This window comes from Jaculus jaculus, chromosome 5 (genome assembly GCF_020740685.1).
Source record: "Jaculus jaculus isolate mJacJac1 chromosome 5, mJacJac1.mat.Y.cur, whole genome shotgun sequence".
In the NCBI taxonomy this organism is placed as follows: Eukaryota; Metazoa; Chordata; class Mammalia; order Rodentia; family Dipodidae; genus Jaculus; species Jaculus jaculus.
Window position 1 is genome coordinate 38,068,096 of NC_059106.1, and position 17,867 is coordinate 38,085,962.

The 17,867-nt window shown below is 55.0% G+C and overlaps 1 protein-coding gene across 3 annotated transcripts in view; it reads left to right on the top strand.

Moving 5' to 3' along the window:
* Nucleotides 1–17,867, top strand: part of Plch2 (phospholipase C eta 2) — an 84,020-nt gene that overhangs the window by 49,676 nt on the left and 16,477 nt on the right. For all 3 annotated transcript variants that reach the window (XM_045151207.1, XM_045151209.1, XM_045151208.1), the window contains 7 exons: nucleotides 6,107–6,253; nucleotides 8,367–8,610; nucleotides 8,807–8,936; nucleotides 13,166–13,336; nucleotides 15,821–15,914; nucleotides 16,075–16,278; nucleotides 16,516–16,636. In XM_045151207.1, coding sequence (XP_045007142.1) covers nucleotides 6,107–6,253; nucleotides 8,367–8,610; nucleotides 8,807–8,936; nucleotides 13,166–13,336; nucleotides 15,821–15,914; nucleotides 16,075–16,278; nucleotides 16,516–16,636 — 1,111 coding nt within the window. The remainder of the gene's footprint in view (nucleotides 1–6,106; nucleotides 6,254–8,366; nucleotides 8,611–8,806; nucleotides 8,937–13,165; nucleotides 13,337–15,820; nucleotides 15,915–16,074; nucleotides 16,279–16,515; nucleotides 16,637–17,867) is intronic.

Genomic DNA, 17,867 nt, shown 5'->3' on the forward strand with positions numbered 1-17,867 from the left:
CATGCCCCCCATGTGAGGGGGGGGTCAATGTATGTGAAGGTGCCCCTACATGTGAATGTATGTGCTGTGAGGCCTGTGGGTGTGATTTGTAGGTTTTGTAGAGAGAGTATATTGATTTTCCAGATCTCCCTGGGGAGGGGGGGGCTGCTGATCCTGCTGGCTTCTGTTCTCAGCAGCCACCAGGCCGTGTTGCTCACAGCGTTAGGACAAGATCAGTTGGCACAGAAGTCAAATGGTGCCAGCGCTTCTGGAGTTCCTACGGCTTGGGCTTGTCCTCCTAGCAGCTGCCTGGTGTTGTGCTTGTGGGCTTGGGGAGGGAGGAGCTGGGACTTCAGGATGCTCCTTTTTGGCAGTGGGGAAACTGAGGCACAGAGGCAGGGAGGATGTCTAAGCTGGGGAGTTTGGGGGCTATCAGCTCTCTGGCCAGGCCATCAGGATGAGCAGGTATGAGGCTGAGCTGAGGAGGGTCATAAGGAGCAAGTGTGGGGCAAAGGCTTCAGGGTGGCCCTGTCTATTCATGCATCTGTCTTGTGCACTTGGATGGGGCTCCAGCTGACCATGCCCTGGAGAGATGAACCCGCCAGTGCTGGTATGGGCTGCCAGCAATTCCTAGTGCAGGGTGTGTGTGGCCTTGGTGCTGTCTATTCCCTTCACTTGCGCTTGTCCAGTGCCTGCTGGGTTGCATAGGAACGGAGTGGAGAGTAGTAGCTCTTGGGTCAGACACTGTTCTGTGAAGGAGTCATGTGAGTTAGGATGGGGCAGAGGGCTGTGTGCAAGGCAGGACCAGAGGAGGAGAACATTAGGGGAGCAGAAAATAAGGTCCTGTTCTTCCCTGTCCAGAGCTTCCAGCTTGCCTGCCTGCCTGCCTGCCTGGCCTAGAGGCTGGGTGGTCTGGTCCAGCCCTTCCGGGTGAGCAACTGGCTGCATCTCTCATCTCCTTCATAAGGCCTTGTGGTCTGGTGCAGGATAGCCAGCCAGGAGGACGCATACAACTCCTTGCTGGGCTGCTCAGCGGGGAGCTCTATGTTGGGGCCCCAAGAAACAGCAGAGCTTCATGGGTCCTCAGAGCTTCTGGTACCCCACCCAAGAGCAGACAGACACCCAGCCATGGAGAGAGCGTGGGGATGGCTGAGCCCAACACCAGTTGTGAAAGACATTTTGGGGTTCCCAAGTCTCTCTGTGACCTTGCTATGGGGAGCTAGCCGCCTTCTGACCTCACAGGGTGGTCAGGCTCTCCTGTCAGACAGAGCCTGGCTTGAGAGTTTTGTTCATCCCTGAACCTAGGCCCTTAATAGTGCTAGGAGCTGCTGGCTGGTCCTGTGTAAACATGGAGTCTTGGCTGGCATCAGAAAGGGCTGAATGACCCCCTCTCCCCAGTGTACTTGGCTCTTCTGGGAGTAGCTGTCCAGTTGTCTGTGCCAAGGATAAGGGTGGGAAGGACAAACCACTCGCTTGTCTTAGGTAGCCAAGTAGGTTCAGGACAGTGAGAAACTCAAGCCCCATGTGGCTGGTGACCTGGGTGGGGTCCCTGGCTCACTTCACTATGGGGTATAGCTGCCAATGATGGATCCTCCCTTGCAGTGTCTCTCAGCCTGGACATTGGAACACACAGTGGCTGCAGTGCCATGTCCACTCCACCTGTCCCTTCTAGTGTCAGAGGTGGGTGGGGCTCACCTTAGTCGCTGGGGCAGTGCAGGGGGCCTATCAGCAGAGCTCTGCACTCTGATGGATTAGCTGGGCCTCTGTCTGCCTGGTCAGTGAAGGATTATAGCTTGGGGCCACTGAAGAGGGTCAAGGAGTCTGGGGTGCAATGGCTCAGGCTCTGTGTTGGGGCCTGTTGGGCTCACTTGACTGGGCCCCTCCCTGAGCCCTGCCTAGGCACTTAGCTTCCTTCTCTGTTGAGACTAGCTAGGGGCTGAGAGCTACAAGCCTGACCCAAGGAGAGAAGAGGGAAGAAGTGGCCAGCCCTGGGGAAGCTTGGGATGCAGGAGTACTCCTAAATTGGACTAGGCCAAAGTGAGGGAAGAGCTGGTCCAGAGACAGCATTCCTCAAAGGCAGAGGATTGTGCCTTCCTGCACACAGTGAGACCTTGGGCTCTGAGTGAGAAGTGGCCTGGTCAGCAGAGGGACATCTGATGGGATGAGGGTAGCAGGTGAGGGGAGAACTGTAGAGTCATCTGTGTCTAGGGCAGAGGAGAATGTGGCACCCAGAGTATGCCTGGCCTTGGGGTCTTTGATGATCCTGGCATTCCCAGATACTTGAAGCTCTTTTTTGTCCCAGTTCTGGCCCTGCTACTTGTTGGAACTCAGGGCCCTGCCTTTACAGGTGGGCATGCTGTCAGTGTCTCTCCCACGGTCTGTCTCTCTAAGGACTTCCAGGGCTTGTGCTCCTTCCTGTCCTAGCAGCAAACGATTACCTAATCCAATTTGCCACAGAAAGGGCAGGCTGCCTGCCTACCTCCAGCGAGCAAATGAGTCAGGGCCTCTGGCCAAGGCTCCTAATTGGGTCCTGGGTTTGCCTATGAGCTGATTACATCCAATCTGGCCCAGTGGGTCCTGGCTCCCTGTGTCCAAGCTTCTGGTTGTCCAGGACACAGGGACAGCGGGCCAGGGACAGCAACTTGGGCTGAGCAGGGTTCTGTGTGTGTGTGTGTGTTTATGGGCACACCAGGGCCTCATGCTGCTGCAAATGAACAGCAGGTGGCTTGGAAATTGAACCCAGGCTGGCAGGCTTTGCAAGCAAGAGTGTTTAACTGCTGATCTATTGTCCCAGCTTCTGTCCCCAGGGTGCTGCCTGCAGTGGGTGCAGTGGCTGTGGGTTGTGGTCATCTAGCAGGGGATTTCAGGGCTGTGATATCCTTTGCCAGTAATGGGGGCCTGGCTGGGGAGGCAACTGAGTTACCCCTCAGACAGTGTATCTGGCTTGAAACCCTGCTTCCCTCTCTCACTACCCACCCCACTCCTGGGGTTGCCTAGAATGTCAACTGCTGTGCTGACCACAGAGCTGGACACTTCTTAGGTGCTTGACTATCCTTAGAGCTTCCTGTGGCTGGTGTGATATGGTGGCCTCCACTCAACCCCATGAGCAGCTGCCTGGTAGGTGGGCAGTTTCTCCCTGGGCTGCCCTTCCCTATCAGGTGGCTGTCTTGAGAGGGAGGGTCACACAAGTGTGCCCAGCCTTGGGTGCAGAATGTAGGGAATGCGCGCTGGTCGAAGGGCTGCCTCGATGGCTCTGGCTGTGGTGGGCATGAAGAAAGGTCAGGATGGAGATGCTTGGTGTGAAGTGGCAGCTGCACAGCCCAGGGGGCCTGGAACTGCATGAAGAAGAGGGAATTTCAGAAGGTTCAGGGGACCCACACCTTCCCTCCTGGGCTGAGAGTCTCAGTGGAAAGGTATTACCTGGGTCCACCTACCCTGCGCAATAGGAGTCTGAGTGAGTGGCCCTGTTCTGGCACATGTCTGGCCTCCAACCAAAGAGGGCTGGATGCTGGCCTCTAGGTTTTGGGGACAGGACAGTGCTGCTTCTGTCCCACCTGTGGACCAGCTCACTGTCACACTGGGGAGGTTCACTTGGAGGTTTGTGTAAATTCAAGGATGTTTATGGGTGTGAGAGCTTGGGACAGAGGACAGGCACCACCACACCATACTGGGTATTCAGTAGGGGCAGGATGTAGGGAGATGGTACCATGTAGGGGCAAACTCACGGGGATCATTATCCTGGGTCTTGTAGCATTCCCATCTGTCCCATTATCCTGCTTCAACCTCAAACGTGAGACTGGGACATAAGGCTACCTGCTCTGTCCTGGCAGCTGGGCACTCCCCTGGCCTAAATCCCCTGGCCAGCTGGGCTGGATCCTGCGGGATTATCACGGGGATTGGCTGAGGGTAGGCAGAGCAAGGTTTGGCAGCCCCCCCGCCCAACGCCCCTAGGATGAAACTTCTTCCAGCAGATCTAGGGATCCTAGAGGATGGGTGGGCTGGCCTGGGGGCCATCCAGGGTGGCAGGTGGCAGTTGGGCCAATACCAGAGGGGCCTGGAAGCAGCCCTGTGGGGACTTCAGTGGACTCCCAGGGGAAGGAGGAAGAGGTGGAAGAGAGAAGGGGAGCCCCAAGGAGCCCATGCGTTGGCCACAGTCTGTGTCTGACTTGTCGCTGAAGGTCCTTTCTGGCTTCCTGGATCCAGTTCCTAGATATATTTTGGGCATGCCTGGCCCCCAGCTGTCTGCTGCCAGCCCTATCACAGGAGCTGTGGCCTGCCTGGCAGAAGTGCTCCTCTGGGTTGGAGGGAGCGTGGTGGTGTCGCCACGGTGGCAACTCAGCCTACTAGGTAAGAAGGCACTGAGAAGAGGCCCATCCTGAGGACTGGCCCAGTCCTGTGGGGCCACAAGATGCACGGGTGCCTGGGGAAGGTAGGGCTGCTCCTGGGACTATGAAAGGCTGGGCTGGATCCTTCCCCACATCAACCTCCCACACCTTCTTGCATCTCCCTTTAGGGTCCCCGAGGCCCAGCAGTCACTGGCCATCTCACCTCTAAGCCTGTCAGACAAGCCTGCCAAGCCTTCCCTTCCCAGCAGGGTTAGAGGCTGAACTCCAGGTGGGGAGGGAGAGAGCAGGGCTAGGACCAGGGCCCAGCCCTAGATGGATATTCTGTTTTTTTGTTTGTTTTGTTTTTGTTTTTGTTTTTCGAGGTAGGGTCTTACTCTAAGCTCAGGCTGACCTGGAATTCACTATGCAGTCTCAGGGTGGCCTTGAACTCGTGGTGGTCCTCCTACCTCTGCCTCCTGAGTGCTGGGATTAAAGGTGTGCGCCACCATGCCTGGCTGGGTGAATATTCTGGATGGCTCCTATGTGGCTCCAGAGCTCTTGCTGAGGGGAATCCTTGCCATTTTGGATGGCACCAGCACCTCCAGCCTAGTTAGGGAGGTGTGCAGATGTAGATACCATGCAGAGAGCCCCTGGACTATTAGGCTTAGAATGAGAAGAGGAGAGATGCTGGGCTGCTAGAAGGAGGGTCCAGCATATCTTTCATCTCAGACAGCCCACACAGGGCTGTCTACTGTAAAACTCCTGCTACAGCTAGCAGAGGGTGGTCATTCAGCCACCTCCTTCTAGAACCTTGTTGTGGGCTTCGGGTATCTGTCTGTTCCTTGCTTCCCACTGCACCCGGAAGCCACTCCCGGGTCCTCAGAAGTCATATCCCCTCGAGACCCCATCCTCCCTGGGCAGATCCTATGCATGCAGTTCCCTTCTGTTCGTGACAGTAGTGGCTTCTTCCAAGAAGGTCCCCTGGGCTGGCACTGCCTGTAGTCTTTTTGTCTGCCTGTCATGGGTTCTTCACATTGTGTGATCCTTGTGAGTTTTAGTCCCTGCTGGCTCCTGGGCTTTCTGTAAGTAGGAGTGTAGGGCCTGGGGAAAGGGCATTGGCTTGTGAGCCAGTCTACTCTGGCTTGGATTCCCTGGAGTCTGTAGCCCCCTCTCCTGAAACCTGGGGCAAGAGGCCAAGCAGACAGAAGAGGCAGGTGGCCTCTGGTCAGGATAGATTGTGGACTCAGACCCAGCATCTCAGCCTCCCAGCTCCACAGACTCCTGCAGGGCTTCTCTCTATGGACTTGTAGAGTGGATGCAGGCAGAGCTAGCCTCGCTGAGTGTGGGTCGGGTGATGTTCCTGAAGATGCCACAGGAAGAAGGTGTGTGGACACTCAGGAGCTGGTCTGTGGCTCTTAAGAATAACCCAAGGCTGGGACCAGCAGGCAGGTTGAATGATGTAGAGACCCATCTTGTGCCCAGCATGAGAATTCCCTAGAACTGACCTGGCTTCTAGCTATGGACTTTCAATATTGCCAGTCTGAGTGATGGCCACGTAGGGCCCCCCAGTGGTTGCTGGGACTGGTCCAGCGCTGAACGTCCTCCCTGGTACCTGGGCCCACCTCAGTGGCCAGGGTCATCAGAGCAGAGATGGTGGTGACTGGTCCACCCAGGGGTCTGGGTGGGCAGGTGAGCAACCTCTGGGCCCTTAGGCATCTGGAGCCCCTTGGGGAGTGGTGAAGTCGCTGCAGAGCTCACAGCTCCCATCTGTTTGTCTCTGTCATCTGTTTGCCTGCGTGCAGTGGAGCGATGCATGAGTGCCATGCAGGAGGGGACCCAGATGGTGAAGCTCCGTGGCAGTTCCAAGGGCCTGGTTCGCTTCTACTACCTGGATGAGCACCGCTCCTGCCTTCGCTGGCGGCCCTCACGCAAGAATGAGAAGGCCAAGAGTGAGTGGGCAGCCCAGGGAAGGGGGTGGTGGGCCAGAGTCCGGGAGGCAGGTGACAAAGAGCCATCCTGAGCAGCCCCTGGTTGGGGACTGAGACCCTTTGTCCTGAGTGTCTCTAGGCTCAGGTGACCTATGCGTTCTGCAGTGGGCTTTGGAATGTGGGGGGAGGAAGGTAAAATGACCTTTGTCTGGTTACCCACCTGGCAAGACTCTGACACTCCATGGGGAACGAATGGGTGGCCCAGTGCCTGACCCTGTGCCAAATGCTGGGGTTAGTGAGGGACAAAGGCTCGGTCAAGGGGAGAAGAGCTTCCAGAAAGCAGAGGAGGAAGCCCAGGCAGGCATGGACTGGGATCGCAAAGCTGGCTTAGGCAGGATGGATGGGAGCACTTGGTGTAAGTTTGCAGGGGTCATCTGAGCCACATAGCTTTGTAGAAGGGACAGACAAGCAGGGTGGGGCACACAGGCTGAGCTGGAGACTTGGAGTCAGGGAAAGACCAGAATGTCTTAGGCTGGCAGAAGGACTTTGTCAATAGCAGTACCCAGGTGTGCTAGGGCAGAGCTTCAAGCAATTACTACGGGCATTACCCCAGGGCCCCAGGAGAGAGCCACACTGCCAGAGCCCCAGGGAACCCATGGGAAGAAGCACGCCATGTCAAGGACATGGGTGGATGCTGATGGCCCCAGGAATCAGCATGCGCTGGCCCTGGGCCTGGGCTTGGTGGAGCTACCTCAAGGCTGCATAGGCAGGAGGAGCTTGGTGCACCACCAGGAATGTCTGCTCTAAACCTGGTACTGTTCCCAGGACATCTTGGGGAAATCTTGATACAGAGCATTCTAATAATGAGAAGTGCCACTTCCAAAATGCTGAGCAGCCTGAGAAAGGTGGAAGGCAGGACATCGAGAGAGCTGAGAGAGCCGTGGATGGGTTAGGGAAGCCCCCAGGGAGGAAACTGGAAGGTTGAACTGAGCAACTAGGGCAGGGTAGGAGAGGAAGGCTTCTAGCTTCCCTCACTCCTGGAGGCCCAGTGGGTGCTGGGGTCCCGGTGGGATGGAATAGGGAGTCGTGCTAGTCCCTGGACCAAACTGGTGTCCATATACCCCAGTGCCATATTCATGCCAGGGAACTTGAGAAATGCCAGTGGTAGAGTGGGTAATATCTGGTTCCCAGAAGAGACAGTATCTACCTGTGGCATACACATTGTTAGGAGGTCCTGCTCAAGATACAGGAACAGCTGGGCGTGGTGGCGCACACCTTTAATCCCAGTACTTGGGAGGCAGAGGTAAGAGGATTGCTGTGAGTTCGAGGCCACCCTGAGACTACATAGTGAATTCCAGATTAGCCTGGACTAGTGTGAGACCCTATCTCGAAAAACAAAAAAACAAAAAAAGATGCAGGAACAGATGACAAAAGTACTGCTGAGTTCATCTTCATCTACTGGTACAGACTGAGCTAAGTGAAGGATCAGTGGATTGGGACGCTGTAGCCCACAAGGAGACGATGGTGAAACCCAAGAGAGACATGCTGGCACATCTGTGAGCTGCAGCCACATGTAACACCCACCTCCTTATCTGCAATGCTGAGCTGATTACTGAGGGAGCTGTAGGATCATACCTTGCCTGGCCAGCAATTGCCTTTCAGAAGGTAGAGATGAGCTGGCCAGAGATTGACAAGTAAAATGGGTTGGTCCTGATGTCCCATTGTACATTTCTGATAAACTCAGTCCTGGGCTGGCAAGGTACCTGGGTTGCCAGCTGAGGGCAGATAGTCCCTTTCCCTCTCTCCTGTGTGTGTGTGTGTGTGCATGCGTGCGTGTGTGTGTGTGTGTGTGTGTGTGTGTGTGTGTGTGTGTGCGTGTGCGTGCATGCACTTTCATGAAAGGAAGGAGAGAGGAAAGAGGCCAGAGCAGAGCAGGGGGAGAGGGCTCACATGCATTTTTATTTCTGGAGGGCAGAGGGGCCCGTCTGAGGATGGGCTCAGTGGGGAACACTGACTTGGAGAGGGGCTGTTGTTGGGAGTATAGCTACAGGATGCTTGGTGCTTAGTTCCTGGAGCTCAAGGCTGCAAGGTAGGGGGCCGCCTGATGACCCTGTGCCCTCCGTCCTGTCCACAGTCTCCATAGACTCCATCCAGGAGGTGAGCGAGGGGCGGCAGTCTGAGATCTTCCAGCGCTACCCTGACAGCAGCTTTGACCCCAACTGCTGCTTCAGTATCTACCATGGCAGTCACCGCGAATCACTGGACCTGGTGTCACCCAGTGGCGACGAGGCACGTACCTGGGTCACCGGCCTGCGCTACCTCATGGCTGGCATCAGTGACGAAGACAGCTTAGCCCGCCGCCAGCGCACCAGGGACCAATATCCTTGGGCACCGGGGGTGGACACAGACTCCAAGAGCAGAACCCTCCACTGACAACCTGGGTGGGGGATTCCTGAAGGAGAAGAGGGAAGGGGTGCATGAGCTGGGGTCCCTCATTCCTTGCAATCTAGTCTGGAGTGTGGCATAGACGAGGCCAGGCTTCTGGACGGTGTTGGTCCCTAACTCAGCCCCAAAGTGGCTGAAGCAGACGTTTGATGAGGCTGACAAGAACGGGGATGGGAGCCTGAGCATCGGCGAGGTCCTGCAGCTGCTGCACAAACTCAACGTGAACCTGCCCCGGCAGAGGGTGAAGCAGATGTTCAGGGTGAGTGCCAAGGGCTCTGGCTTGGGCTCCCGGGGGGAACACCTTTCAGGACTACTGCAGACTAAAGATGGATAGCTGGAAGTGGCCATCCTTGCCTGAGCTGAAAGAGTTTCTGGGGGTCATGCCAGCTTTGCAGCTTGCTCTGTGGCCTGTGAAGGGGAAGACAACTTGCTAGGTCCTGAGGAAGGGTGTACAGCCAGGGACCCTAGGGTGCTACCTCTTGGCAGCTATGCCAGGTGCTACTCTACTGGTTCTGGAAAAGCAGATTGAGCACCCGACATGGGTTCTGGATAGGTGGAATAGGCACTTGGGGCAGGCACCCAAACCCAGCTGCACCCCATTCCCCAACCCCTCATGTATTCCAGTCTTAAAGAGGTGCATGGGCTGGGCAGAAGCTTGACTGGTGGGCAGCAGCTTTCATTTGCCACCCCATGCTGACTTGACCCCCAGTCACCCTGATATTAGATGTTATGAAAATGCATCCTTCAGCCAAGCATGGCCTCTATTGTCTGTAATTAGTTCTCTCTTTCTGGAGCCTCTGTGGGAGAGAAGCTGTGCCATCAGCAAGTCCTGCTTTGGACTGAGCCAGCAAACCTGGCCCTCGGGTCTTGTTTCCTTATTGCAGCCCGGAAAGGTGTTTCTGTGAGCTCAGGCACCAGTGCTGACCCCAACGCATGCTTATATGGGTACACATACACACCCATGCCCCTGCGCACACACACGCAGAGGCTCTGGGCCAGACAGCTCTTCCGTGTCTGACCCCTGGTGGCCTGTGTGCTCATGCTAGACAGGAAGAGCAATGTGCCACTAGTGAGGGCTCTGTGAGTGAGCAGTAATGAGTAGAATGCTGTGACTGCCTGTTCAGGAGCATGGGGCGGCCACATTTCCTCCTGAATGCCCTTGTAGGATAGTCTGCCTGGGCAATGGGGACTGGCTCCCATTTGATGTCAGAACTTCTCTTTTCCTGCTGGGCCATCCTTACTCCCTTTTGGACCTCCCAGGACAGTTCTGGGCTCAACAGAGCACAGGGTGAGGTGGTACCAGGGTCACACTGAAAGCGACATGGACTTCAGGGCTCAGACCAACCTGGGAGGCTTGCTGCCCTTGCTGGTCTGAGTGCAAATGTGCAGGCATGTGAGCTGAGGGTCTCACTTTCAGGTTCTTGGCTTGGAGATACTCCATAGTGGCAGCTCTTAGAGGCTTTTAGCCTACTGTGAGATCCCCGATCTCTGGATACTATATTTACTCCTGGGGTCCCTTTGGGTGGTCTCAAGCCTGGCTGTGTCCTGTTACCCCAGACCTTCTGAGGAAGCCTTGAGCTGAGGCTGGCTGGTAGGATGTGTGGGTGAGACAGCAATCTAGGACTGGGTTTCTAGAAGAACAAGGTGGGGTGCTGTTGTCCTGGAGCCATGGGCCTTGTACCCCAGGATCACACAGCTAAGACCCTGTGGCTCCTGTCTGTTGTGGTCAGCCAGCCAGAGAGGGCTCAGCCCTGAGCTCCCCGTCTCCCTATTCATGAAGGATCCCTTCAGGCCGAGCACTCCAAGACAGCCTCCGCAGGCACTCAGAGCTCTGGGAAGGAAATGTGGCCTTCTGCAGGCTCAGGTCACTCTGATAATTAGCATCTGGGTAGTTAGAGTGAAACCTCACTGTTGCTTCCGGCTGTCTGGAACTGTCTAATCAGAGCAGAGACCTGTGTAGTGGATACAGTGGCTTTGACATAATTTCATTAAATCTAAGATAACATTGGAATGTGGGGCTGGCCAGAAAACTGGTCCTCAGGCCTAATGGCCCAAGAGCACCCTTAGTCAGTGTCCCCATGAGGCCTGGCTCTCAGCAGAGGGCTTGGTGAAAGATGTCATTGATAGCTACAGTTCCCTAGCTGCCGAGAGTCAGGGCTGTGCTTAGGCTGAACAGGCAGACACATATGAATACCAGCACAGTGGGTGGCGTGGACTGCACATGCTGGGCACAGCCATTCTATGGAGGGGGCTTATCTTGGAAAGTAGCCAGCCCAGCTTCTCTAACACAAAGGAGCCTTTGACCTGTGCTGTGCACAGACCTGGTTGTCCTGGGTGACAGTGGTCCACTATTACTCAGGGTTGCCCTCCAATCTAATGTCACACACTGTAGGGTCCTATTGGGTGTCTTTGAGGCCCTATTCTGGCCTTGCTATGGGGCATACAGAGTGGGCACTAGAGATTTGTTGCCCTCTGCCAGTAGGGCACATTACATGTTGAGGAGTGGATAGGAAGGAGCACAGTTGGGCTGGAGAGATGGTTCAGTGGTTAGAAGTGTTTGCTGCTCATGCCTGGCAACCTAAGTGTATATCCTCAGCACCCATGTGAAACTGGAAGCCAGTAGTGCATGTCCATAACACCTGTGTGCCCATGGCAATGGGCAGCAAAGTTAGGAGACTCCTGAAGCCCCTGGGCCAGCCTGGCATTTGCAGTGGCAAAACGAGAGACCTTGTCTGAAACAAGGTGGAAGGCAACGATGGACATTCCAACATTGTCCTCTGACCTCCACATGTGCACTGTGACATGCATGCATGCATACACACACACACACACACACACACACACACACCGGCCCTGGGCCCCGTGTGCTGAGGATGGGATCTTGCAAGTGGTGGTGGTTGCCTTGCTCACTGGCCTAGGGGGCCTTCAGGGGACCCAGTACAATTCTGTGGCCTCCAAGTTGTGTGGCCATAGGAAAGGCTGTTCCCCAGGTGGTGCAGCCAGTGAGTACCACTGTCTTTGGTACTGGCCCTTGGTCTGTCCCTCTTCCTTGAAGTGGGATTCTGGGCCTTCCCCTGTAGATATGGACATGAATTGTGGCCTGTTCCCTCAATGCCCATTCTAAGCTCCTGTGGCAGCTTGGAGACACCCTGGGGTGAGCTACTGACAGCCTACCCCTCCTGAGCCCATGGCTAGCCTGGGGAAAAGAAGCCAGAGGCAGAGCGGTCTTCTCAGTGCCCCATGCATGGAGCCTCCATGTGGCCCTACAACTGTGGTATGACACATTAGGTGTCACCTCCACTTTTAGGAGGCATTTCCCACACACAGAGAAAGGAATCTGGAACTTCTGTAGAGGCCTGGGGACTCAGCTGGTATCTGTGGACACCTGCTGATCAGGCACCTGTGTGCCCTGGCTTGGGGGTGACTAAACGCAGGATCGAACCTGCCTTCTGGGACAAGACACATGGTCAGTGTAAGGTCAGGGCTGAATTCGGAGGCTGAGCTCTGGCTAAACCATGGCCTGAGTCCCCTGGCAGCCCTCTTGTGGCTCTGAGCCATCTGGGTCACTCCAGCCCAAAACACCCAGCACTGCCACTAGACGATGAATAGCAACCGATCGGGCCAAATTCTCCACAGAGAATTCCAAGCTAGGATGTCACTTCCAAATAGGCGTAGGCTCACCCTACCTCATCTACCTGGCTGTCATGGAGCCAAAGTCTAATATTTAGGGCTCAGTCAGCCATTTCTACAGAGGCCTTTTCTGGGCCACCCTAATGGCCCTTGTCATAGCTCAGGCTTCCTTGACACACCCAACCTCTAGTCCTGGGTGCCCTTGTCCTTTGGGTGGTGGTGTGCATTGCCTCAGACTTGATCATTCTCAGAGACTGGCACCTTAGCAGATATACCCTATGCCTGTGAAGGCAAAGAGGAGACCCTGGCTTTTCTGGGTGCTCTGGTGGGATAGCTGGTAGGGTTGGGGGGGGACCCTGAAGGATCCTGGGTATGTCTTGAGACCTCCCCCTTTGCAAAAGACAGTTGCCAAGAGTACTTCCCTCTTCTATAGATACCTGAGCCAGGACACTGCTAGGCCCTGGGGGCCCCTAGTGTTTCTTGTCAGAGGGTGGGTGCCATTTGTAGCCGCTGTGTGAGGCATAGAGCCCTGGGTGGTGAGAACTCCAGTGTGCGGGGCCTCAGCTCCTAGGAGAGGTGTTGGTATCTCCAGCATGGGGTGACCATGGGATTTGGTTATAGGTTGATCTTGCAAGACATGGTATAGAGAGGAGTGGTTCTGACCCATGCTTTGGATCACAGTGCTTTTGTAGTGGGAGAGGAGAGAGTCCAGTGGACTCATGTGCCCAGGGGAGTCACCTGAGGAGCGCTGTTCAGAGCAGAGAAGGGGGGCTGGACCTATGGTTGGGAAGAAGTAGGGTGTGTCTGCCAGGCTCCATGGGACCCCCATAGATAGTGATATGAGGCAGGGTGTTGCAGGAGGCGGACACAGATGACCACCAAGGAACGCTGGGTTTTGAGGAATTCTGCGCCTTCTACAAGATGATGTCCACCCGCCGAGACCTCTACTTGCTCATGCTGACCTATAGCAACCACAAGGACCACTTGGATGCCACAGACTTGCAGCGCTTCCTGGAGGTGGAGCAGAAGGTAAGGTGGGCTAGGAGCTTTGTGGCTGGAGGGCCTGACCTCAGCTTCAGCTCATACCGCCATGTGTCATGTGCTCAGAGCAAGGTCAGAGACTGCTGGGCTCTGAAAATTGACGTCAGTTTCCCTTCTCTAGGGCATATGCTACCGAAGCTGTCATGTAGGTGGGGACACTTGTTTTTCTCCTCATGGGTGTGAGGGGCTCTGAATAGTTCCATCCTGGCAATGGAACCCCACAAGCTTCCCCCCTAGGCCTTGATATCAGTTTCAGGTTAAGAATCACAGTGCCTGAGATCACTTCTTCCCTATGGAGGTTGGGCCTCACACCCTAGCTGGCTCTGGCTCATGGTTGCCTGCAATTACCTGTCATCCAGCAAACACCCCAAGCCCCCAGGGCTGTCTGTTTACTTTGACCCCAGGAAGTCTGTCCCTAGGGGCACCATTCTGCTGAATGGACCTCTCATGTCCTCATGTCCAGAGCCTCAGGGCTTGCCCCTGCCTCTATTGGAAGAGGCCTGGGCAGGGACCAAGCAGCACCCATCTTAGAGGCAGGGAGAGGGGAAACCAAGCCCCATGGAGAGAGTACTGGGGTCACTGTGAGGACAGTCTGTACCTGCCATTCCTGGACCCTCCTAGACTTTTTCCAGGGAGGAGGAGGGTTGGGACAGGGCAGGTCTTAGGACCCAGGCATGGTGCCTTAGGACTGCTCAGGAGCTCTTCACCCAGTCCAGCCAAATACTCAAGCCCCCTCATGGTGATGGCCATGAGCCACCACAGCAGGGAGAAGATGGGGCAGCCAAACAGAAGAGTGGATTTGGGATCTCAGGCTTGGCTCGTTCCAGCTTTGCCCACGTTCCCCCACCATGACCTAGTGGGTTGACGCCAGACCCTGCCACACTCTATAAAGCTGCCCCAAACCCAGGGCTTTTCTTCTCGCCCTGCTGTCCTGCCTGGGCCCCGTCCATGGAAACCACACTTCCCCTTATTCCATCCTGCTGGTGTGGTACCTGGGAGGTCTGCTCAGGCAAGCTTAGCCAGCATCCACATGGCTGGACTGTGCTGTCCTGAACGACTCCTCCCCTGCCAGGCTACTGTGGGTGACAGCCATCAGAGGCTCTGAAATGTGGGGTAGTGAGGAGCTCTGCTGTTGCATTGGCACATGGAAGCAGAGGGCGGGGATGGAGAATGGACAGAACTGGCCCTTCCATCCCTACCTTTTGGCCACTTTGGCGCACAAGTAGCATCTTCCGGCCAGGCAGTTTGGCCATCAGCCCACTGCCTGGATGCTGTGGCTTCCCGAGGCCACAGCTGCCTCTGAGCTCTGACTCCATTTCCCCCACTTTACTAACCTGTTACCTTCCCCCTGGTCCTGAGAACTTCCTGGGAGTTGCCAGAAGACCAGTTCGATGACCTTGGGAGCCCATGGTGGACCTGTCCTGAGACCTTGGGGGCGCCTGGTCTTGATGTCACAGGGCTCTGGTGCATGGGTCCTGTACTGGACATAGTACTTAGTCTTTCCATGTGGGTCATCAAGCAGAAACAGGGCCAGGGGCAGAGATGTGTCCTGTGCTCTCTGGGCTCCTCCAAGTGGGAGGTGGCTTCCTGATCTTGCTCCATCCCTATGCAGGCCTCCACTCCATGTTAGGTGCAGCCCCCAAGGCACAACTTTGGGGATTTTTACATAGCATTGGAGGATAGTCCAGCTGCTGAGGTCAAAGTCCCCTCCTCACTGGGTCTTCAGTCAGAGGAACAGACTCAAAAGTCATGTGAAGCCAGGCATGGGGGCATACACTTTTAATCCTAGCACTCAGGAGGCAGAGGTAGGTGGATTGCTGTGAGTTTGAGACCACCCTGAGGCTACATAGTGAATTCCAGGTCAGCCTGAGCTAGAGTGAGACCCTACCTTGAAAAACCAAAAAATAAAATAAAAATAATAAATAATAAAATAAAATTGAAAAAAAAAGTCATGTGAAGCTGAGTGTGGTGGCACATGCCTTTAATCCCAGCACCAGGGAGGAGCACTTTGAGTTCAAGGCCAGTCTGAGCTACAGAGTGAGTTACAGATTAGGCTGAGCTAGAGTGAGACCCTATTTCATAAAACCAAACCAAGCTGGGTAGGGTGGTACACTCCTTTAATCCCAGCACTGGGGAGGCAGAGGTAGGAGAATTGCCATGAGTTCAAGGCCAGCCTGAGACTACATAATGAATTCCAGGTCAGCCTGGGCCAGAGTGAGACCCTACCTCGAAAAACCAAAAAAAAAAAAAAAAAAAAAAAGCCAAACCAAACTAAAACAGAAGCCATGTGACCTTGTTCTCTGGCTGCTGAGTCCCAGGTTATGTGACCCTGGTGGTGGCCAAAGTCTGTAGCCCTCAACTGCCGCTCTTGCTGTGGCCAACCCTAACGTGGAGTCAAGTCTAGTGATGGTAGTGGGAGGAAGGGGGAGCTGCCTGAGGGCAGCGTTGGCTCATGCCTCTGCTTTGGTCTAGATGAAGGGCATGACGCTTGAGAGCTGCCAGGACATCATTGAGCAGTTTGAGCCCTGCCCAGAAAACAAAAGCAAGGGGGTTCTGGGTATCGATGGTAAGTGGGTGCCTCCCTCACTCCAGCTGTCCTGGGAGGAAGATGGGGCAACTGTAGGCCTGGACAGGTGTTGTGGCTCCAGGTTCTCTGTGGTGTGGGGTGGGTGGTTGTGAGCTGAGCCCAGTGGCAGAGCTGACCCAACCCCTGTGCTACGCTGCAGGCTTCACCAACTATACCCGGAGCCCTGCTGGTGACATCTTCAACCCCGAGCACCACGGTGTGCACCAAGATATGACACAGCCACTGAGCCACTACTTCATCACCTCGTCCCACAACACCTACCTCGTGGGTGACCAGCTCATGTCCCAGTCTCGGGTGGACATGTATGCCTGGGTCTTGCAGGCTGGCTGCCGCTGTGTGGAGGGTGAGCACGCCCGGAGCCTGTGCTCTGCGGCCCAGGGGACTGGCCTTGCCTGTTTGATGGTATCTCTTGTGGTAGATGAGGTGGACCTGAGGAGCCATTTGGGCTTCTGGCAGGGACCCTTCCGTGTTCACCACCCACTGAGAGGATGGACTCCCTTTGGTTGGAGTCCAGGGCCTCAGCCTGCCCAGACTCATGTGGCTGAGCCTTTGGGGCTGACCAGGATGTGCTTACCCACAGTGGACTGCTGGGATGGACCTGATGGGGAGCCCATCGTTCACCATGGCTACACTCTGACCTCCAAGATCCTCTTCAAAGATGTCATCGAGACCATCAACAAATATGCCTTCATTAAGAATGAGTGAGTGGGGCTGGAGAGATGGCTTAGTGGTTAAGGCACTTGCCTGTGAAGCCTAAGGTCCTATGTTCTACTTTCCAGATCTCATGTTAGCCAGATGCACGAAGGTGAGGCAAGCACAAGGTTGCACATGCCCACTAGTTGGCACAAGAGTCTGGAGTTTGATTTCAGTGGCTGAGGCCCTAGAGTGCCAATTATCATTCTCCCTCTGTAAGGGAAGTATAAGAGAAAAGAAAATGAGAACACCAGACTTGATCTCTACAGACAGACTGTTTATTGAGAGAAACCATGAGGGGCAGCAGCTTTCTTGCAGGATGAAGGCTGAAGCACCGAGCCAGGCTAGGGTTCAAACTTATAAGGAGGATCCTAAGAAACAGACTGTACCAGGTGCAGTTGATAAGAAAATTGTAGCTGTTTGTGTCCTTGTACAGAATAGACTTCTTCAGCCAGGAATGTTTAAGGGAGGAGACTCAGACGGTCCCTGGTCCTTCAACACCATCTAGGCTAAGGGGAGGACGCCAGTCCGGGAAGGTGTCAAACTTAATGAGGCTGAATGCTTCTGTTGCTTCTTTATTGCCCGCAAGCTTTAGGGATAGTTATTAACTCTTTAGCTCCCTTTAGTTTTCAGGGAAGGCTATTAACCCTTCTCTCTCTCTCTAAAAAGTCCTCAGAGACTGGCCCTAGAAGGCAGGCAGGGAGGAGCTCCAAGGTCCAGCTCTTCCTGCATGTCTTTTCCTCTTGGCAGTGGCGGTTTTGTTTCAGGGTTTCTCTTTGAGGAGAGGATCAAGGGAAGGAGTAGGCCGCGGGCCAAGGTGGGAGGAAAAGCAGTCTTTGCAGGAATGGGTGACAGCCTGACTGTGTGCTTGTAGCCTGCCCATACACACTTAGTGGCAACTCCTGGTCTCAGCCTCCCACAGTCGCAGTGGCTGCAGCACTAATTACCCCCAAGTCTGTGTCCAGGCTTAATTTGCTGTCACTCAGCTGTGGTTACAGATACCGTTGAGGAAAATCCAATTTTGTTTCTGGAAATAGAAGACAACCTCCTTGCTTGGGTAGCACTACCTTGGCCAAATAAGATGTGGAAATAAGGAATGGATTAATGGAATGATAGGGGAAGGGTTGGAAAGCACAGACCAGGTAGGTTTAGAAAACAGAAATGGATGCCGGGGGTGGGGGGTGGCAGTGAGCCCCCTGGAATTGCAGCTGGGGCAGGGTGTCATAGGGTAGGAGGGGC